This window comes from Theobroma umbraticum, unplaced genomic scaffold (genome assembly GCF_002168275.2).
Source record: "Theobroma umbraticum cultivar Fairchild unplaced genomic scaffold, ASM216827v3 scaffold_20.0, whole genome shotgun sequence".
NCBI lineage: Eukaryota > Viridiplantae > Streptophyta > Magnoliopsida > Malvales > Malvaceae > Theobroma > Theobroma umbraticum.
Window position 1 is genome coordinate 1,316,524 of NW_018397266.1, and position 23,125 is coordinate 1,339,648.

The 23,125-nt window shown below is 34.2% G+C and overlaps 5 protein-coding genes and 1 pseudogene across 5 annotated transcripts; 2 read left to right on the forward strand and 4 right to left on the reverse strand.

Annotated features, from left to right (window-relative positions):
- The first annotated feature begins 861 nt into the window (after positions 1-861).
- LOC110423515 (UDP-glycosyltransferase 74G1-like) lies at positions 862-2,339 on the forward strand. The gene is made up of 2 exons (XM_021437734.1): positions 862-1,512; positions 1,617-2,339. Exons 1-2 carry the CDS (start codon positions 862-864, stop codon positions 2,337-2,339), a joined length of 1,374 nt encoding a protein of 457 aa, XP_021293409.1.
- A 239-nt stretch (positions 2,340-2,578) lies between these two features.
- Positions 2,579-8,377, reverse strand: LOC110423440 (GDP-mannose transporter GONST5-like; annotated as a pseudogene).
- Positions 8,378-8,636: 259 nt separating this feature from the next.
- CCOAMT (caffeoyl-CoA 3-O-methyltransferase) lies at positions 8,637-10,346 on the reverse strand. Its single transcript, XM_021437626.1, has 5 exons — positions 10,215-10,346; positions 10,007-10,092; positions 9,768-9,912; positions 9,138-9,269; positions 8,637-9,034 (listed from the first exon to the last, which is right to left on the reverse strand). The coding sequence occupies exons 1-5, from the start codon at positions 10,269-10,271 to the stop codon at positions 8,744-8,746; spliced, it is 711 nt and encodes a 236-aa protein (XP_021293301.1). The 5' UTR covers positions 10,272-10,346; the 3' UTR covers positions 8,637-8,743.
- Positions 10,347-12,099: 1,753 nt separating this feature from the next.
- On the forward strand, positions 12,100-16,100 carry HSFA8 (heat shock transcription factor A8). The gene is given in 3 exon segments (XM_021437779.2): positions 12,100-12,470; positions 14,813-15,755; positions 15,758-16,100. Coding segments are annotated over 3 exon segments (1,182 nt in total). The 5' UTR covers positions 12,100-12,251; the 3' UTR covers positions 15,778-16,100.
- A 915-nt stretch (positions 16,101-17,015) lies between these two features.
- On the reverse strand, positions 17,016-19,436 carry LOC110423305 (vacuolar iron transporter 1-like). Its single transcript, XM_021437493.2, has 4 exons — positions 18,996-19,436; positions 18,661-18,746; positions 18,438-18,552; positions 17,016-17,539 (listed from the first exon to the last, which is right to left on the reverse strand). Exons 1-4 carry the CDS (start codon positions 19,241-19,243, stop codon positions 17,242-17,244), a joined length of 747 nt encoding a protein of 248 aa, XP_021293168.1. The 5' UTR covers positions 19,244-19,436; the 3' UTR covers positions 17,016-17,241.
- A 1,540-nt stretch (positions 19,437-20,976) lies between these two features.
- Positions 20,977-22,184, reverse strand: LOC110423388 (vacuolar iron transporter 1-like). The gene is made up of 4 exons (XM_021437610.1): positions 21,847-22,184; positions 21,682-21,767; positions 21,482-21,596; positions 20,977-21,366 (listed from the first exon to the last, which is right to left on the reverse strand). Exons 1-4 carry the CDS (start codon positions 22,182-22,184, stop codon positions 21,072-21,074), a joined length of 834 nt encoding a protein of 277 aa, XP_021293285.1. The 3' UTR covers positions 20,977-21,071.
- Between the last annotated feature and the right edge of the window lie 941 nt (positions 22,185-23,125).

The window sequence follows — 23,125 nt, forward strand, 5'->3', positions numbered from 1 at the left end:
ACCTGATGTCACTTTGAAGGCAACTCTAATATCACTTTATCACAAAAAAGTATTGTAAAAAATCAATCACTTATTAACTCAAAATTCTTCTTTTATCTATTTGATATGAAATATCATAACATAAACACATGTGTATATGGTTTTGAATTTTTGAAGTTTTGATTAGGAGATTTAAGCATTTTATATGTAACAATTGTTAGTTCATTTTTTTAAATAATTTTTTGTTATTTTTATTTTAAAATGTTATTAATGTAATGTCGATTCAAATAAAATCATGACAATTCTTACTAGAAAAACGTTTTCATTTTCATTTCATGGGATGGTTCAATTCAATTTAAATTGCAGTGGTAAAATTTCTTGATGGTTGAGTTCGATTTCAATTTTTTAAAGTCACACTTTCCATTTTGCTCTAATTTGGGTTCATTCTTATTTTATTATATTATACTCTCATGGGGCTCCATCTTATTTCAAATGAAATTACCGGGCAAGGTAGTATCATCAAATATGGCTAAAACTTATTAGGCTTATGTTGGAGACAAATAGATTACAAAAACCAATAACATGATAAACCATTCTTCAGTACAACTTGCCATGGATAGCCAAAAAAGAGCAAGATGAGGCATAATTCAGAAAAAATATTGTAGAACACAAGGAAGAGAAATATAAAATAACACAAAAAAGGGAAAAATAAAACACTTTCCATGTAGAAATTGTGGAGGAGATATGCTCTTATCAAGAAAAAAAGGAAAGGAAATCTGCTTAGAAATATTTACACAATATATATATATATATATATATATATATATTAAAAGTGGGCTAAACAAGGCGAGCAAAGTGAAGAACGTCCTGAAAGTCCAAACGATGGCGGAGGAAAACAAGGCCAACAAAGCTCATGTTCTTATCCTTCCGTATCCAGGCCAAGGCCACATGAACCCTATGCTTCAGTTCGCCAAACGCTTAGTCTCCAAGGGCGTCAAAGCCACAATGGTAACCACCATCTTCCTCTCCAACTCCATTCTTTCTGACCCAACCAGCTCTATTGATCTCCAGTCAATCTCTGATGGCTTCGACGAAGGTGGATTTGCTCAGGCCGGGAGCCCTGATGCTTACCTGTCAACTTTCCGGTCAGTAGGCTCTCAAAGTCTGGCAAGTTTAATCAAGAAACTTGGTGATACTGATTTTCCACTTGATGCCATTATCTATGATTCATTTCTGCCTTGGGCACTTGATGTTGCAAGGCAGTTTGGGTTACTCGGAGCAGTGTTTTTCACGCAGTCTTGTGCTGTTAACAGCATAAATTATCATGTGAGCGAGGGGCTTCTTAAGCTGCCACTTGAAGGACCTAATGTTTCCCTTCCTGGATTACCTCTATATAAAGTTTCCGAGCTGCCATCTGTAGTGTATCTTTATGGATCATACCCGGCCTGGTTTGATGTGATCGTGAATCAATTCTCCAATGTTGATGCAGCTGATTGGGTTCTGGTAAACACATTTTACGAATTGGAGAAAGAGGTACCCTTATCTTCTTACAGCCTGGTTGACTTTTTTTTAATGTTTCTTAATTTGCGGACATGACAGATGGAAAGAAATTATTGCGTTGTCTTTTTTTTTTTCAGGTTGTAGATTGGATGTCAGAAATCTGGAAGCTAGGGACAGTAGGTCCAACCATTCCATCCATGCACTTGGACAGAAGGCTAGAAGGTAACAATGACTATGGCATGAATCTCTTCAACCCAAACACTGACACTTGCATGAATTGGCTAAATGGCAAGCCAAATGGTTCAGTGGTCTATGTCTCATTTGGGAGCTTGGCAGAACTAGGAGTCGAAGAAATGGCAGAGATAGCTTGGGGTTTGAAAGTAAGCAATTGCTACTTCTTGTGGGTAGTGAGGGAATCAGAAGAGACCAAGCTGCCAAATAATTTCAAAGAGGAGACTGGGGAGAAGGGTTTGATGGTGGCATGGTGCCCTCAGTTGGACGTGCTGGCACATGACTCGGTGGGATGCTTTCTTACTCATTGTGGCTATAATTCTGTTCTTGAAGCATTGTGTTTAGGGGTTCCAATGCTGGGAATGCCGCAATGGGCTGACCAAGCCACAAATGCAAAGCACGTTGAAGAGATTTGGGGAATTGGAATTAGAGCCTTCCATGATGAGAAAGGTATTGTGAGAGGAGAGATTATACAACAGTGCATAAAGGAACTAATGGAAGGAGAAAGGGGCAAAGAGGTTAAGGAAAATGCAAACAAGTGGAAGAATTTGGCTAGAGACGCAACTGATGAAGGTGGCAGTTCAGATAAGAACATTGATGAATTTGTGGCAAAACTACTCGATGCCTAGCAAGTTTTTCTGTCGTTACTTTTCTTTTTCAGTTATAATGAACAATTAAAGCATAATTAATTTCTGCTTCATTATAGATGCCTAGCTAGTATTCCTATGGAACAGAAATCCCCTGCCCATCGCGTGTTGGAGTTTGAAGGGATAAGGCGTTCTCCAATTTGCTCCCTGGCTTCTTCTTTAAATACACTATTTTTCTCTATCTTTTCTATGCAAGAAAAGATTCTGCAAGGATAACATCATTACCAGTCAAACTTGTATCCATGCAGCAAAGATATTCTGCAAGGATAGTCTTTGTAGAAGTAGCTAAGCATCCAAATAAGGCAGCAAAAAACGCCTAACATGTTAAAGCTAAGTTCTGCAATAGCCATTCAAAAGGAAGAAAGAAAAAGAAAAATCAAGGTTCTGTTATAGATGTTGAAAAATAGTGTATTTCATAAGATTTAAATATATCATATTGTTAAGATACATAAAAGGTGAATGCCTTATATATAAAAACCCATTATAAACTTGTTACAAGTAAGGAAAATGGAGTGAGCTCATGCGCACACAAGATTGGGCCAGACTTAGAGAAATTTTAGATTTCTCTCCCTACGCTTGAATATACACAAGATTGGCTATAATTCGATTTCATATGCCAAACCGTTTTCAGATATTTTCAAAATAAAAATCTTGATGGTAAAAACTTCAAAAGGTGGCAAGAAAAGATTTTTTCAATCCTTGGTGTTCATGAGGTGGCTTTTGCACTAATTAATTCCAATCCAAATGATGTCAAGATGCTAGAACTATGGATGCACGTAAATAAGGTATGCAGGCATACAATCATTAACACACTTTCTAATGAGTTGTTTGATGTATACAATCTTTATAAAGAAGAAAAGCAAATATGGGAGTCAATGATAGCCAAATACACTACTGAAGATGTTGGGAAACAGAAGTTCGTGATGGGCAACTTCTGTCACTGAAAGATGACAAATGACAAAGACATCAAGAGTCAGATCAATGAATACCACAAGCTAGTGGATGATTTGAAGGTTGAAAAAATTAACTTGCAAGAAGAGGTCGTTGTTGGGTTGCTGATTAAGAAGTTGCCAGAATTTTGGAATGGATACAAGCAACAACTGAAGCACAAGTAAAAGCAGTTGTCACTTGTAGATTTGATTATACACATCATCATTGAAGACACAACTCGAAGGGAGATTAAGACCTCCAAAGCTAAGAAAGTTGCAACTAAAGCCAATATGGTACAAGGTATAACTCAGCGTCAATAAAGGTACCCTTACAAACCTGATCGCAAACCCAAAACTCCTCATCCCACCTTCAAAAAGAATGGTAGTTGTTTTGTTTGTGGAAAGCTAAGGCATCATGCAACAAAATACAGGAAAAGAGCAAAAGGAAATGACAAACCTGTTAATCCAAGAGTCAACTTGGTCAAAGCAGATGAATTTGATGATGTAATTGCTGCAGTCATTTCACAGGATAATGTGGTGGCTAGTGTGAAGGAATGGGTGGTGGACTCAGGTGCTACCAAGCATATTTGTGCAAACAAAAGTACCTTTACCTCCTATATTCCAATAAAGGAAGGAAAAGAGATAATAGACCTTGGTGATTCTCGAACTGTTCAAGTTTTTGGTAAAGGAAAAGTCCTTCTCAAGCCGACATTTGGTAAGACCCTAGCTTTAAATGATGTTCTTCATGTTCCTAATATAAGGGCAAACCTGGTATTTGTGTCCTCATTAGGCAAGGTTAGGGTGAAAGTGTCATTCGAATTTGACAAGATCATAATGATAAAAAATAATGTGTTTGTGGGTAAGGGTTATTGTAATCAGAGACTCTTTGTACTTAACATTTATAATGTTCTGAATGAAAATGCTAATTCTTCCGCTTACATGATTAACTCTATTAATTTATTGCACGGTAGACTAAAACATGTTAGCATTTCCTACATTTAAAAAATGCAATCACTTGGTTTAATTTCTAGTATTAAAAATGGATGATTTAATAAGTGTGAGATATGTGCTGAAATGAAATCAACTAAGAAAACTTGTGTTTCAGTAAATAGAGAATCTGAATTATTAAATTTAATACATACTGACTTAGGAAATCTAAAATAAACTATGACTAAAGGTGGCAAGCAATGCTATGTTACATTTATTGATGATTATTCTAGATTTACTAAAATTTATTTACTTAGGCATAAAGATGAAGTTTTTAACATGTTTGTTAAATATAAAGATGAGGCAAAAAATTTACTAAATGAAAAGACAAAAAGAGTTAGATCAGATAGAGGGAGTAAATATATACCGACTAATGATATTTGTGACAAAAAGGGAATAATTCATGAAATTATTTCTCCATATTCTCTTAAATTAAATGATATAGCTGAAAAAAAAATAGAACATTAAAAAATATGATGAACTCTATGCTTGTTAGTTTTAATGTACATGAAAATTTATGAGGTGAAGCTTTATTATCTGCATGTCATAATCAATATAGAATACCTTATAAGAAAATTGATAAGACACCTTATGAATTATGGAAAGATTATTCTCCTAATTTAAAATATTTGAAAGTGTGGAAGTGTCTAGCTAAGATAATACTTCCTGAATTTAAGAAGAGAAAAATTGATTCTAAGATATCTGATTGTATGTTTATTGGTTATGCTGAACATAGTGCTGCATATAGATTCTTGTATTAAAAAGTGATGTTCTTGATTATAATACAATTGTTGAAACAAAAAATGCTGAATTTTTTGAACATATTTTTGCTTTAAGGACTTATACAATTGCTCATGCACTCTTTAATAAAAATGATTTTGACAAACAAAATGATGATTTGAAAAGGAATAAAAGACCAAAGAAAGAAAAAAAATTTTATAATGATTTTTATTCTTATCTTGTAGATAATAAACCTTTAACCTATACTGATTCAATTTCTTCTAAAGAAAGTTCATTTTAGAAAGAAATCATACAAAATGAAATTGATTCGATTTTACAAAATCAAACTTGGGAATTTATTGATTTACCACTTAGAGCCAAACCAATTGGTTGCAGGATTTTTAAAATAAATTTAATCCTGATGGTTTCATTGATAAATACAAAGCTAGATTAGTTGCAAATGGTTTTATTCAAAATTAATATATTGACTATTTTGATACTTTTGCTCTAGTAATAAGAATTGCATCAATTCATATTTTATTTGCGTTAGCTTCAATTTACAAACTTGTTGTTCATCAAATAAATGTAAAAACTGCTTTTTAAATGGTGATTTAGAATAAAAAATTTATATGGCACAACTCGAGGGATGTGTTTTCCTGGTCAATAAAACAAAGTTTGTAAATTGATTAAATCATTATATGGCTTGAAACAAGTACCAAAATAATGGCATAAGAAATTTGATCAAGTTATTGCTAGTAATAGATTTTTCACTGTTAATGTTGATAAATGTGTGTACACAAAAACTGTTGATAGTGAACGTGTGATTATTAGTTTATATGTTGATAATATGCTTATTTTTGGTACATGCATTGATGTGGTCAATAAAACAAAATGTTTTTTGGCTTCTAAATTTACTATGAAAGATATGAGAGAAGCTAAAGTTATTTTGGGTATTAAAATCATAAGATGTAATACTGGCTTAATGTTAACACAAGAGTATTATGTTGAGAGGTTACTTAAAAAGTTTAGACATTTGGATGTCACACTTGTGAGTACTCTTTATGATAGTAATATCCAATTAAAGAAAAATAGAAGTGATAGTGTAGCTCAGTAAGAATATGCACAAATTATTAAGAGTCTGATGCATTTGATAAATTACACTCAACTAGACATAGTTTATATTTGTGTGTAGATTAAACAAATATGCAAAAAGTCCTAATAAAGATCATTGAAATACGTTGAGCAGGGTGATGAAATATTTGAAAGGTACCATAAACTATGGTATTTTATATAATAGATTTTTCATTGTATTAGAAGGATATAATGATACTAACTGAATCTTAGATTCAAATGAGATGAAATCCACAAATGGTTATGTATTCACCCTCAGTAGGGGTGCTATAACTTAGAAATCAGTCAAACAAACAAAAATTGTTAAATTTACAATAGAGTCAGAATTTGTAGTTTTAGAGTTGGTTAGCAATAAGGCTAGGTGGTTGAGAAACTTCTTGGCAGATATTCCGTTGGGAATGAAACCAACACCTTTTATGTTTATGCATTGTGATTGCCAAGCGCCAATAGCCATTGCAAAGAATAAAACTTTCAATGGTAAACATAGACACATTCATTCATTTGAGACATGATGTAGTAAAGTAGCTGCTTAGATATGAAATTATATCCATTAATTATGTGAAGTCAGAGTTGAATTTGGCCAATCCTCTGACTAAACCCTTGAGAAGAAAATTAATTAATGCTACATTGAGGGGAACGGGATTTAAGCCAAATGAGAAAATCAACAAATAATGGTAACCCAACCTATGTAATTGTAGATCCATGACTTAGATTTATACAGGTAATAACAAGTTATTTATTAATAAATTGATGCACTATTAAAATTATTGTCCCTCCTATGGTGTTTGAATAGTATAAAATTGCAATGTAAGGAGGTTGAATTAAACTCTTAATGAATTTCATATCCTTTATGGTAGTGTATTATACTACAGTATATACTTGATGGAATCAACCTATATAAGTATGGAGTGGGGTCGCTCTTATGAGAATTGTGACAAATTCTCTAGAGAACTTATGAATAACAAGGCATGTGTATGGCCTATTCACGAAAAATTGTATTGAACATCAGAAATTGTGAAGGTGTAATGTGATTGATGAAACTATATTTCACATAAAGAATTTTGGTTCATATAAGTTACAAACTTCATCAAAATTCTATGACTTATGTTTCATTTTTTCTAAGAGTGGTTCATAGCTTAAAAAGCACCAATCATGATGCATTACACTCAAATGAAATTTGACAACAAAACTTCTTATAAAACCTTACGAAATATGTGGGGATTGTTGAAAAATAATGTATTTCATAGGTTCAAACATCCCACATTGTCAAGATACTGAAAGGTGAATATCTTAATATATAAAAACTCATTATGAGCTTGTTGCAAGCAAGGAAAACGGAGTGAACTCACTACACAAAAGTTTGGACTAGACTTTGAAAAATTTCAGATTTCTCCCACTGCATATGAATATACACGGGTTGTATTCAAGTGAATTTTTGTACTTTGTCCTTAAAAACAGTAATACTACGTCTCAAACATTTACTGTTTTTACTTATTTTATTTTATGTTCCTTCTTATATTTTTTCTAACAATAGATGTGAACAGTATTCCTCTTACAATAGGAACCAAAGAGGCCTAAATTAGCCAGTCAAAAATACTTTCTCCGAACCAACCACTGTAAAACAAGTGGGGTTGCAGGAGTGAATGCCTCTGCACAAAAGAAACTAGGATGTAGCCTAAGCTGACGATTCCCAACACTTTGGTCATACAGAACACAAAAGACATGGGAAGTATCCGTTTCCAGCAATCTCCAGCATCAACAACTACTTAGAGGTTTAAGCTTTAGCACTTTGATTAACAGATATGCTCCAATTGATGAGCATGTGAAGTGAACGCATGATACTAATAGAGGAAATCTGAAATCCAATTTATGAAAGATCCATTTGTTGATGATAATCACAGTGACATTAAAACCCACAATTGGAGAATTACAAGCAAAGACTGAAAACTCTCCATTGCAACAATATCCCATCCTCCAATCTCTCTCCCCTCCCTCTCTAGACAAAAACCCCACAATTCCCAAAAACCCAGATCACCAAATTCAAAATCCAGAACTAAAAACCAAACAAAAATGGAAAAACAAAAACCCACCTCTAAAATTTTGATTTTAGGGTGTTGAACTGGTAGCTTAATTATATAAATACAGAGAGAAAAAAAAAACCTAAAAAGAGAAAACCTACGGCCTTACCCCTTCAAATGCCGTCAGTTAACACCTTTTATCCAATTAAAAAACTGCAGCACATGAAGGACACATGGTGTGATTATATTCACTAATTTTGTTTCTCGATTATGGTGAACAATTAAAGCATAATTAATTTTACTTCATCATAAATCTTGTGCTCAAGGACATGTTCAATGAACAATGGGAGAATACTTCATAATTGGATTGAAATGTGATTTTTTGAGTTATGTTGTAAGGTGGGTTTCTCTGGGTATATGCTTTTATTTTATTAAATTAAAATTTTGAAAATTTGTTTGGTGAAATTTTAAAAAATAAAGTAAAAACTTACCAATTTAGTTGAGATGATGGATCAAATTCACTTCAAATTAAAACAGAAGTCAACATATTAAAAGAGCAGCATAGTCATAGACATTTTGTAAAGGTGATACTGGTTCTAATTTAACTAATCCTTCTACACAGTGTAACACCATCACCGATTGAAACTTGGGAAACCTCCATGCAGGGATCGGAAGCTAAGTTCATATTGAAATCCAACATGGCCTTTCGTGAAGCCCTGGCACTCTCCGGAACATCTGCTTCTTCTTGAGTAAGAAAACCAAGCCATAATGTGTTATCATAAGCTACCACACCACCAATCTTCACAAGTTTCTTTATATGTTCATGATATTTCATGTAACTGGTTTTGTCAGCATCCACGAAAACAAAGTCGAACTCTGGTTTTTGCTTCTCCTGCAACAAAAGAATTGTAATCATCAGCATGCAGAAAATTGAGATCTGAAATATTCTCTTTCTTATATGGCAGCTTACATCGGGTTGATATTAGAGAACTTACATTGCTCGACATTTCGTTTAGAACCTCCATAGCATCTGACTCGATAAAATTGATCTTATGCTCCATGCCTGCTTTCTTAATGAATGGCAGCCCCACTTCAAAGAACTCCCTGCTCGTGTCTATTGCTGTTATCTGAATGAGAAAAAGAGAGAGACAGTGAAATTGCTAGATTCATGTTGATCACAAGAATATTGAAAGTTTTGCAACTCAAAAGAACTAAGATTAACATCTTAGTATTTAACTCATTAATTAGTGTATGATTTTTTATGTAAAAAGCAGAGTTTCAATCCCTTTCTCTTAATTATTGAAAAAAAAACTGAGATTGGGGCAAAACCAATATTTTGATATACCCAAATTCTAAGATCAGATTTGATATTTAGTCAGTATAAGGGTTTATGGGAATAATTAAGGTACTTTGAGTAGAATTTGTAGATTGCAAAGTACAATGTATATGATGATCGAAATCAGTCTCGACTCAAGATGTATTGGCAATTTACATACACTGGCAGCTTGTCAATTGCAAGTTTCATTTGCTGCAAATCCAATTCAGCACACCAAAAATGATAACAGAAAAACAATGTGATCATCAATTGAAATCATTGTTCTAATTAATTGGTTAAGTAAACACACCTTGCCATCGTCAGGCAATGCAAGGGCCGTTGCAAGCAGAGAGTAGCCTGTGAAAACGCCAATCTCCATTGTCCTCTTGGCATTCATGAGCTTCAAAAGCATCGATATGAACAGTCCCTCGTCTACTGGTACACCCATTACGCATCTGAAAGCTCCCAAAAAAACAACAAAAAAAAAATCCAAATCCCATGTCGTATATACCTTCAAAACTGTTTTCAAAGAGGAAATATCCAACTTACAGGTTAGGATACTTCTGTGCTGTTGCATCTCGTATCCCTTTAAGTTGCTCATGCTCTCTAGGATATGCACTAGTATTCAAGATGTACTGCTTCCATGAAAATGGGTAAATCATAAATGCACTATCAAATATAAAAATTGAGACACTTTTAACATATAATTGGTATATACAGAAAGAATGAGAGACAGAGGAAAGATGGGTTTAGTAACCTTTTTTAGAGCCTCGCTTTTGAGAAGACCTTTAGAAAGAATGTTCATGTTTGCCATTGCAAAGGGTTAATTTGCGGCTTCTATCACTCTCTGTCAGAGGCTCTGCAAAAGGAAAATTTGCCGAAGAAGATGATGAGGGTATGTGTACAAGAATACTCTTCAGCTTAAATAGCAACCAACTCTCTCGTATTTCTCGACGTCGAGGTCACGTGTTGCTCGCTCTTCCAAGAGGCAATTCCGCCACGTATCATGACATGCATGCAAAAATTCCATCGACAATTCAACACTTTTAAAAAGGACCGTACAATATGTACATATTTAAATATAATTAATTAGACTGTGTATAATTTTCTTATTTAAAAAGTAAAATTCAAATTTTCTTCTCAAATCATTTTTATAAAAACAACATTGACATCTAACATTGAAATTTGTATTATTTCAATAATAAAATTTTAATCTTTACATCAAAATTTTCACCAAATTTAATTTATATACATAATAATCATCGAAACTTGGATATTAAATCATTAAATTTATTAACGTGTCAACTTTATTTTAGTTACATAGAGTATATTTTGCTAGCTAACCACTACTTTCGATTATTAATCATTAATTACAGTTGTAAGTATTCAAAATATGTAATCAATTTCATTGACTTGAATATTGAATCATTAAATTTATTGACATGACGACATTATATTAGTTACATCAAGTGTATTTTGCTAGCTAATCACTTCTTTCAATTATTACATTAATTATAGTTGTAAATGTTCAAAATATATAATCAATTAATATAAAAATTCATGTGTCACGTTAAATTATTAAGATTACTCCAATCACTTAATATAACAGTTGAATATTCATATTATTATGATAATGATTATTTTTAATTTAAATGCAATTCATTGGACGGTGCATAATTTTTTTATTTAAAGAGTAAGATTCAAATTTTTTTCTCAAATATTGTTTATAAAAACAACATTGACATCTAACATTGAAATATGTATTATTTCAATAATAAAGTTTTAATCTTTACATCAAAATTTTCACCGAATTTAATTTATATATATAATAATCATCGAACCTAGATATTGAATCATTAAATTTATTGATGTGGTGACTTTATTTTGGTTACATAAAATGTAGTTTGCTAGCTAACCACTACTTTCGATTATTAATCATTAATTATAGTTGTAAGTATTTAAAATATGTAATCAATTTCATTGACTTAAATATTGAATCATTAAATTTATAGACGTGACGACATTATATTAGTTACATCGAGTGTATTTTGCTAGCTAATCATTTCTTTCGATTATTACAGTAATTATAATTGTAAATGTTCAAAATATGTAATCAATTAATATAAAAATTCATGTGCCACGTTAAATGATTAAGATTACTTCAATTACTTAATTTAATAGTCGAATATTCATATTATTATGATAATGATCATTTTTAATTTATTATAGAATAAAATTAAGATTATAATTGAGAGATTAAATCCGTGAAATGTATATGATACATGTAGCAAACTTGAACTTAACCAAAAGGAAAGTCTCCTAATATGAAGAAAGAACGAAAACATTTGTCAAGTCAGTCGTAATTATCAATCGCAATCATCCTCCCCAATTGCAAAGTAACTTCGCTGTCCCTTCCTGGTTCCGAGGACAGAACAAATCGATGTAAAAGTGAATAATTTACGAAGCTAAAGAACAACGTCCTCCACGTGACATTCACTGATTGGTCCCGAAACGACCACACCGCACCAACTAAACAGAAACCAACGGCGAAACAGCATTCCTCTAGACTATCTTTGCCTCTTCGAAAACAAAAGGGAAAAGTGTTATTGTTTTTCCATGAAAGCATATTCCAAACTTCACGCGGTTGAGCAAAGACTTTCCTTCAAGGCCCGTACAATATTCTCCATTTACAGAATTCCCAACTTACCCTTCTCATTCTCTTTGTTAAATATATATATATAAATAGAAGTTTCTCACTGTCAAAATTCTTTGTGGTTCTTATCAGAATTCAGTTATGGTGAAACCAAGTGAGAATGGGTCTCAGTCAATAGCACCTTTTCTAAAGAAAAGTTATGAAATGGTAGATGATGAGGCCACGGATTCAGTAATTTCGTGGAGCCAAAACAGTGATAGTTTTATAATCTGGGATATGACTGAATTTTCAATTCATTTGCTTCCTAAGTACTTCAAGCACAGCAATTTCTCTTCTTTCATCAGGCAACTCAATATTTATGTGAGTCTTTTTTCTTTCTAGTTCTTAATGGGTATTTATTTTCGTTATAAACCATGCCAAAGTTGGGATTTTTTTCGTTGGGTTGGGTTTTGGGTTTTGGAGTTCTCAAACGGGTTTTGATTGTGTTGTATGCGAACTGTTTCTGGGTTTCTTTTTGTTATTATTATATTCCTTTTTGAAGTAATTTTTTGTTATTTTTATGCTGATTATTTGATCAATTGGGTTTTGTTTTCTTGCTTATGACCTTTGTTAACATTGCTTGCTATTGGTTTTGAGATTTGTTTCTTGCTTGTGAGAGCTTGGTTGTGTGTTCAAGTTGCAGTCTTGGATGTTATGTTTTTAAGTAGTGGGAACTCAAGTTTTTAAGTGTAAATTTGTAGAGGTATCTTGCTGGTTTTCAATTTCTACTTTAGTGGTGGAAAGAAATTTTTGCTTGCTGTATTTCTAGGTGAACCTTTGCTCAATTATGCTGTAATGGTGAGGGAGTATCAGTTTGAACTGTGCGAAAAAGCAAAAGAATTTACTGGCCGGACAAATTTTTCGTCTTTATTACCTTCTTTATTTGTAATGTTGTGCCAAAGATAGTCCTACAGTTTTGCTAGATAGCTGTTTTCATTTTCACGGGATGGTGCTGTTCAATTTATATTGCCCTGTAAAGTTTCCTTGACGGTAGCAGGAAAATAGGATAGGAAAGAAAGAAGGTCGCAAGAGGGGGGAAATTATTTGCTCTCAATTCTGAACTTGTATGCCTAGTTTAGGATGAAAGGGGAAAAGAGCTAGTTGATGTCAGTAGTCTAGGGAACTCAACAATTGCTTTACTGTATGCAGTTTTCTACTGTTTTTTTTTTTTAAACTTTTTTTTGGCTAAATGTTTGAAAGAATGCAGACAAAACACTCACACACCTAAGTCAGATTCACAAGTTCCTAGAGTGATAATGTTTAGAGAAAATGATAATGAAGCATAGTCCACAATATGCATTTCTCTGTATTGATACTTCTAGGTTTTCTAACTTAAAAAGGGTAGAAAAAAGGAAAATAACTAATTATTTTCTATTATTAGGGCACTATTAGTAAGAATGAAATGAACGCAATCTTTCTATGCTAGGTTCAAATCTATTAGAGACACTATACTGATTAGCAGTAGCTAAATTTGGTAACCCTTTGAATCTAGTGAAAATTGTTGGTTGTGTGTGGTGCCATTTGTGGTTACTCTCACAGTTGTAAGAATAAGCAACATCTAAATGTTGTCTAATATCTGTTCAGTTATCTGGCGCTGTGTCTTAGCACCTAGGTGCACACCCTAGCAACACTGAATGTAATAATTAATTCATTGAAGTTGTCATATCTTTCAATGATTTATTGTTTCTTGCTTATTTAGGAAGTACTCATTAGGAATTTCTGCAAGTTTGTTGGACCTTTTCCATTGTACTTTGTTGCGAGTGGGTGGGAAGAGAGGCAGAAGCAAATGCTTAAATATATGTGGCCTTTTTCTACTAGAATTTAGGTTGACATTGTCTTGGTCTTTGTTTTTTGTTTTTTTTTTGGGTTTCTCCATCATTGTTCAATGTTCCATTGTTTGATAAACGATCCCTTTATATCTGTACCATCATGAAGTATTAAAGATATGAATTTCAATAGCCTACTGTACTCTGCATGCTATGATTATTCTTTCTTGGGGTGCCCTTTCATTAGTTAATATATAGAATTTGCATCTGTGTTTTCTTTCATACATAATGTGCAAAAATAGTTGCTATTGTAATAGAAGTTTCTCACTAGTTCAGGCATCTACTAGGGCATTATTCTAACAACTGCTGCCAAAATAGTTGTGCTGTTTGATTGCAATTTAGCTGGCTAGGGCATTAATTAGATATTTCAAGTAGTTTCAAATTACATGAATTGCCAAATTTAAATGTCTGATGCTGAGCCTAAACAAAGTAGGTAGCTTAGTTGTATCTGATGCATGAGCCTATACGGTAAAATTTGATATTCTTAGTGGGAGATTGGCTACTTCACTTGAGCTATCTTGGACATTAAACAATTGCAGGTATGGTTATGAACCTATTGTAGCTCTTGTAATTTCTGCGAACCAAAAGAGGACTATACTAATTGAGTAATAAATAGAAAATCTTATTAATTGTGATAGATTTGCTTATAATAGAATTCTAACAGGAAAATTTTGGTGAGCAAATGTAGCATCTCTGTTTCTGTGAATTGTGCATGTGTGTCTATGTGTGTGCATGGCAATAGAAAGCATTTGTTGGGTGAGTGTGTGTTTGCATGGGTGTTCTGTTTCGACTGTTAACCATTGGAGAAGACATTAGTAACCCTTTAAGTTTTTCCAGGGTTTTAGAAAAATTGATACAGATCGTTGGGAGTTTGCAAATGATGGGTTTGTCAGAGGTCAAAAGGACTTGCTGAAGAATATTGCTCGGCGGAAATACTCCCAGGGATCTGAGCAGCGTAAATCATTACAGCAGCAGCCACCACAGCAGCAGGAGAACTTTGTTGGATCATGTGAAAACAATGAAAATGTTGGGCTGTGGAAAGAAGTTGAGAATTTGAAGACTGATAAAAATGCTCTTATGCAGGAGTTGGTTAAACTTAGGCAGCACCAGGAGACTGCAGACAATAAGATGCTCCTCTTGAAGGATCGTCTTCACGGGATGGAGAAAAGTCAGCAGCAGTTGCTGTCATTCTTAGTAATGGCCATGCAAAGTCCAGGCTTTTTGGTCCAACTGATTCAACCAAACGAAAATAATTGGCGCATGGCTGAAGCAAGCAATATGCTAGAACAAGTTCCAGAGGATGGTGAATCAGTGCCTTTTGATCATTTGATAGTAAGGTACCAGCCACCAATCGATGGAACATCAAAGCCGGTACTCACACCAATGGTGGATTCTGAAAATCCTCATGAATCTGATAATTCTTCAGATGCAACAAAAGATTTTTGGATGAATATTGATTTTGTGAAAGTGCTTATGGATGAAAGTCATATACCTTTCATTCCACCAGATTTACAAGATGATGGTGCATGGGAAAAGCTTCTTTTAGCTAATACCTTTGTAGAGAATAATGATGATGGAAATCTAGATAAAGAAGGGCCCGTCAACTCCGGTATGGAAATGGAGGTAACAGGTTCTGGAACCCACTTGGAAAAATCTCGTAATTTTGAACTTCTAATACAAAATATGGGGAAATCGCAAAACCTGGAGATTCAACCACTGGTAAATGGATCACAGTTGGAGAACTATCAGGACTTTGAACTTCTGACAGAACAAATGGGACATTTGACTTCCAAAAGTACTAAACTACAAGGAACTCCTTAGAAAGGTACTAGGAATTTCTCGTGCAGAATGCTTGTCCTGTGATCTCCTCACATTATGTTTTCTCTTAGCCTATATCCAATTTATATGTAAGTTGTTTCTATACATTTCTATTCTTTTCGTTACACCATATCTAAATACATGCAGCATATTCTTCATGAAAGGGCTGCCTAGCAATTTTTACAATTGTAATACAACTAGTGACTGGTGAGAGGATAATATGTGACTGTGTTTGTGCCAAAGTAGCTGTAGCTATCTAAGGAAATTGCCACAAAAGTTGTCATTTTAAACTTGTGGCCTTCTATTCTCCATTGCATACAAGCATGTCAATATAGTTCTGAAGCAGTCTGAGGATTTATTATGATAGAAATTATGTATTTGCTTGAGAATGCTAGTGCTGTTTATGATACCTAATTACCTAGTTAAAAAAAACAATCATAACTACCCTCTTTCTGTATTTTAAGTATAATTTTGTTGCATATGGAAAGTGCTATTAACACAGATTATCACTTGATTTTACCATAACTGAATGGATTCTTGATATGAAAGCTAACTGAGCATGCAAGTGCACACACAACCACATGCAAAGAAACATATATATGATTGTTGACATACACAAATGCATACACTTGCATATGCAAGGACAAATCTGTTGTTCTTAGTGCTGAGATCACTCTCCCTCCCTCTCTCTTTTGGTGTGCACATGGTTGCGTGCATGCTTGTTGATTGCAAAATGGGACCGTTTAGCTTGCTTGTCCTTTCTGCAAAATTCTTGAGACTGGATGAGATTATCCGCGCACTAGTATATTCTAACTTTATAACTTTTGTCGATCACTTTATTACGGATAGGAGATTCCTGACTCTGTCGTATTCAAAAGATGTATCTTCTACTTTATGCATTGATGTTTGCAAAGCCAATTACTCTGATTTTCTCCTGTTGCTTTCGTGAAAGAAATAATTTGACAAGTATTTCCTTTGGTTTGGGTTGAAATAGTAAATAAAAACACAAACACACACAAACCCAAGCAGGCAAGAATTGAGCTATATTGCCAGCAAAAGGAAGGGCATTTCTTCCCCTCCTTGAGTCACTCAGCTAAAGCAGGTAGCTCTGATTGGTGGATCTCACGCCTCGAGGTTTAGATCTCCAAAATCAATGTCATGCCTTTCAAAATTATTGCATTGTTAATCTTTCCAATTGTGAACATGTTGCATTTCATTTCAGCAAGATGATGATTTAGTACCAGTCTGGAGGAGCACTTTGATCGCAACTAATTCACCATAGGTGGCAATAAGAACATGAGGAGAAAAATACCAATCATATCGGATTTAATCTAATTAAGCACATTAAATAGACGAAAACAAATCCAGATAATTCTGTCGTTAAGAACAAACACGAATAAACTTCCGTAAAAAGCAAGATAACTATCTAGTTCATAGATTGGTACGGCCTACGGATGGACAACCTTAGCCAAGCCAAAAGCAGCAGCAGATGCAATGGCACCAATGAAAGCAGTTTGGAAAGCACTTTTAACGGGTTTGTTGTCGGTGAAGTAACCCTTGGCGTAGCCAAAGATCAGGAGTGCTGCTATGGTTAAGATCACTGATGCAGCCACAGCATCCCTAGCTCTTGGAATGAACATATAAGGAAAGAGGGGCACCAATCCACCCAAAATGTAAGCAATAGCAATGGTGAATGCGCTCTGTAATGCTCTTCTTGGGTCTGGCTTCTCTAATCCCAGCTCAAACCTGTATTTACCAGCATTATTTATCAATGGTTGCCTGTATATGTATGTATGTCGATTCCGTTTAAACAATGGGAACACGGAAGCCTGACGGGTTGTGAATGAATCTCACTCCAGAATCAGAAAATTACTTGCTTAACCATCATATCAGTTAAACGCACACAACTTGCGAATGCAAAAGCCATGGAGTAATTGTGAAAGCGACCTGGATGATAAAGATGATGACAATTCATACCACCCCCAAAAGAAAACAAAAAAAAAAGATAGTGATAGTTTAACTGTTTCTACTATTCACTTATAATAAACTTTAAGTCGAATATGCAGTGTAAATACCCAAGTAAATCTTTCCATTATATAATAATTTAACTTCAATTACAATGGCATTTAGTACTTAGAGAGGAACAAAGGTCCTGAAATCCAAGGTGCCTTTACCTTTCAATAATCCAATGGAGATGAAGAATGAATATTTTAGGATTGGATCAATATGACAATATCGGAAAAGTGTCCCCAAGTTATGAATCTATGTACGAAAAAGGTCGAAATCTCTGAAACCAAGAGAATATTTTGTTTTCCTTAAACAATAAGGCCCAAGTTGCATGCCATTGCCATCAACCCTGTCTCCGGACCACATGGGCTTTGTCTCCATATGGAAAGGGCACCCAGCATTTTATCTGAGGATTTCAAAAGCAAATTTGGCACTTCATTCTGCTTTAGGGCAGTGACAGTGGAGCCACTCAAATTTGTCAAAGTCTAGTAATGTTGACTCTGTGTTCATTCACAGAAAAACAGAACACTTGTTTCGTTTTATGGCTCAGCCCTGAGGCGGTGAAGGCCACCGCACCAAGATTTGTAAGTTTTTAATGTGTGTTTTGACCTAATGATAAGGAGAGAGAATGACTTACTTCATCATGAAATCAAGCCAAGCCCGTGGCCTTTTCCTGAGAGCATTAACGACAGGCGCATATTCATGGGGCTCTATCCCATACTCCGCCAGTATTTCAGCCACCTCCGCCGCCTCTGCATTTTCCAAAACAAACCCATTAATTCGCAAGTTCATGTCATCCTTAACTTAATCAAACAAACCAAAAACGAAATCGAAAGGCTCAAATTTACTTAATTGGTTACCTGTATCAGGCACAGAAAGGATTTCTTCTTCCTCTCTTCTCAACTCCCTAGCATAATGATCGGCTTCACTTTTAGCCGCTAGATACCTGTACACGAAATCATTATGATACAGCCAAACACAGCCCATAAAATCCTACTAACATCTTTATAGTTTACACTTCCTTTTCCTTTGGGAAACTGCGAAATTAATTGCGGTCATTAATGTTGTCAATCTCTTTCCAATGTTCGATTTTCTTTCTCGTATAGTTTCTTAGTAACCAAACGATATCCGTCAATGAAAATATTAAAACACTAAACTATCAGACTAAACCATTGAAATTCTAATAGATACCTACCCGCCAAGTCCCATGGAGATGGCACCAGCGGCAACCTCAGCGATGCCGGCGGTGAGAACAATGGAAGAGGTGGCATTGGCCCCAGACAATCCAGCGGCAAGAGCAAAGGGCACGGTGAGACCGTCGGATACGCCGATGATGATGTCGCGGACGATCTCCCCTGCAGTGAAATGCTTTTCCTTATGCTGATTGAGAAGGCTTTGCTTCTCGGGTTCAATGTTTCCCCTGATGATTTCTTCTCCAGCCATGGCGAAAACCCGCGTGTGTGTGTGTGTGTTTTTTTAACTCTTCTTTTCTTGTTGTTGTTTGGTACCTAACTGAATGATTATGCCAAAATCCAAATGGTAGAAATAAAGGTGAAGAAAAGGCTGTCTTGGTGCGAGTAATAAATTGGAAAACAGACCTTGGTGTGGTTCCTGGTTGGGTGGTCTCACATACAATAATTGTGAAAAATGTCTCTATCTTACGTCAGACAAAAATAAAAGATTTTAAATTCTTTATAAGTGAGTGTATTGTACATCCCTATAAGTACGTTTATGAAAAAGAGAATAATGACCCGTGATAAGTAGTATCAGAGCGAATCGAACTTCGTCTGACTCACGTCAAGCGCTCGGGTCCAAAAGACCTAGGGTAGGTAAAGTGGTCGACTCATTGTCGAAATCAGGTGAAAGAGTGTCACGAGAAAAGTACCTCTATCCCACATTAGACAAAAACAAAAGATCTTAAGTTCTTTATAAATGAGTGTACTGTACATCTCTATAAATGTGACACACACGTGAGGAACAGCAACATAATGGTTTAATCCTTTTAGACTACAAAGATAACATGAACTAATTCATAGTGGTTTGGTCTCAGTACGTGTATTTTTTTACTCAAAAAGTATATGAATCTCTTCTTTTTCAAATAAAAAAAGAAACTAGATTGAAATATAGTTAAAAATTTGTGAAATAGACATTTCTGTATTTTTTTAAGTAAAAAGATTTTCTTTTAGTGCATGTGAAGTGAAAAAGAAATAAGTTTGCTTGAGAAAATTAATTTAAAGGTGGGCATCAATCTTAATAAATAGGAAGTTAATTGAATAATACAATATTATTTTGGTATTTTTAATAATATTTTTTATAATTTTTATAACTGAATTTGTGTTACAAGACTTGTCAATTATATAATAGTGTAAAATTTATTACTAGAGTCACTTGCTATAAGTGTTTGATTCGTCATGATTACTTTTTTTTACAAAGAAATAAAAAATAATATATTTATGTTAAAATAACACTTGAGAATAAAATTTTCATAACATTGTTTAATAAAATTAAAGCATTGTTTTTAGAGTATCTCTAAAAAGCACAAGACATTGAAAAGTTATATTCGTAAAAAATTCGTCCAACAATATGATTTTAAATTCAAACAAAAATAAAAGAAAGAAGATATAATTTGTTTATGATATAATGGAAAATCAATTAACAAATAATGTGTACATCATTCTAACCATCTTATTCGTAATTTATCTGCAAAAACATAATGTGAAAAACGGAAGGACTTGAACTAAGTATAATATATATATTATTTTCTTATTTTAAACTTCAATTCAATTATAATAATGATAAATATAATATAAATTGTTATTCAAATAACCTCGAATCAATTTGAATTAATTTAGACTTATTTCTCATAAAAATTAAATGCAATTATGTCTTTTAAATTTCATAAACTTATTTTTCAAATTGTTCAAATTATGTGAATTTATAAATAATTATAGTTTAATAAGACATGAGATGAAGCTCATTTGTGGAGTTAAGAAACTCCACCAATGGCACTAAGATAATTTTCCTATTAGAGTAAATTAAATTCAAGTCAAAATTTCTTCCACCCTCCTTAATTACCAGTAAAAGTAATTAGAAATCACATGGGATATTGTCTAAGCTTTTTTGGTAATATATATAAGTCATTCATACTTAGCTAGAAGGAAAAAGAAACGTAAAACTTCAAAAATGAAAATGGATATGCCCCGATGCTTCACATCAGAGGGCTACAAAGCTAGAAAGGGAGGGGAAGATCAATACTATTGTTGAGTTATTATTATTTGATAAGCTTAGCCAAGTAATAAGCAGCTGCAGAAGCAAAAGCTCCAATGAAGGCAGTTTGAATAGCACTCTTGAAAGTATTACTGCCTGTAAAGTAGCCTTTGGCTAAGCCGAAAATCATTAATGCAATTATCGTCAAAACAATGGAAGCTACCAAAGCCTCTCCAGCAACTGGAAAGACCAAGTATGGCAATAATGGCATCGATCCTCCCACCACGTAGGATGTAGCAATTGTTAACCCACTTATTAATCCTCTTAGGGGATCTGGTTTTTCCAATCCAAGCTCGAACCTGCAATTTTTTTTTTGGCATATATAGCCATTGTTTACCGTTTTGGTCAGTACTTTGTAGTATATAGGTAATTAGATGTTTATGATGTATAATAGGTAGTTGAAAAGAAATTTACTTCATCATGAAATCAAGCCAGAGTTGAGGGTTCCTTCTTAGAGCTGTCACCGCAGGTTCAGATTCGTGTGGCTCTATCCCATGCTTTGATAGAATTTCTGTAGCTGTAGCAGCCTCTGCATTTCAAGGAAACAGTCCTGTTAAAGCATGGATGTATTAAGAAACCATTGCAAACGCCAAATTCTGCTTTGGTCTATGTACCGAGCTCAGGATCGTCGATGATGGCTTGATGTTTTCGCTTCAGTTCACTGCTGAAGACTTCTGCTTCGCTTTTTGCTGCGAGATATCTGTTCAACATTCATGTACAAGTAGCTTAATATATCCATTTTCTTTAGTATGTTGACTTAAAAGGAAAGAATAATGTACCCGCCAAGGCCCATGGAAATGGCACCAGCTACAACTTCAGCAATACCAGCGACAAGAATAATAGAGGATGGCACGTTGGCGCTGGACAAACCGGCGGCGAGAGCAAAAGGGACGGTAAGGCCATCTGAGACGCCGAGAACAATGTCTCGGACAGTCTCGCTGGACTTAAAGTGTTTCTCTGTTTGCTTACTCTCTTTTTGATCCTCCAAAAGCAACTTAAACTTCTCAGGATCAACGTAACCGTTTGCTGCCATGGGAAATGTTAGTGTAGAGTCTAAATATTGAGCTCTTTCTGTTCTGGTGGGGCTCGGGGTGTCAAGAGAATTGAGACTATGCATATTTATAGCAAGAGTACGTAGGTTTACACATTAATTGGCGTGTCCTTAGCGCATTATGTCAAAAAGGTTTTGAAACGGGAAGATCAAAAGTGTTGCTACCATGGCTACAGTTAAAAGGTCGATTGAGCCTGAGATTTTAGAATCTTTAGGTAATAATCATGATTGATTAAAACGCAGACAGGGCGTGTGTGTGGCACAAGCCTCGTCCATATACGACGAAATAAGAAGATTTACATGCTTCGAAGTTGGGGGGAAAGCTTCCCGGCGTGTGAATAGCACAGGCCTATGGCCTTTGTCGGAAACTTTTCACATGATAGGCGCTTTACAGGCATGAGATAGCGAGACGCTGTAAAAGCTGACCCAGCAATATTGTTTTTCTTTCATAAGAATATTTCTCTGTTCAAATTATAAGTGAGAAAATTTATAAGACACCATGAACACTTATCAGGATCCAGGGTTTGATCTCGTGATCTAAATATCCAGTCTTCCCTTCTGAGGGCTAACTGTCATTGGGTTTAAGTCCATGAACTTACATGAAAAAGTTTTCTGCCCTTTATTGCTATTGATGAAAGTACTACAAAAATGTATATCGGGGATAAAAATGAAAATAGCACTGAGAAGACACAAATTTTTTCTGATTTGTTAATAACAAGTCAAACAGGGAGAGTTTGGTTTGGTTTGGTTTAGTGTTTATGATTAATCTTTTTTTTCAATAATTAACTTAATGAAATGTAAAACATTCTTATTTATATAAATTATTAAAGATTTTTTTTACCTATTGATATGAAATTAAAATATTTTATTTATTTTTTAAAATTATTTGATGTGTTATTCTCTTTTATTCAATCCAATTATGTTCTTGTCGTTTTTTAGGAAGTATTTGGTATGAGTTTAGTGTGAATTGAATTTCATTTTATTATAAAATTTAAAAGATTAATTTA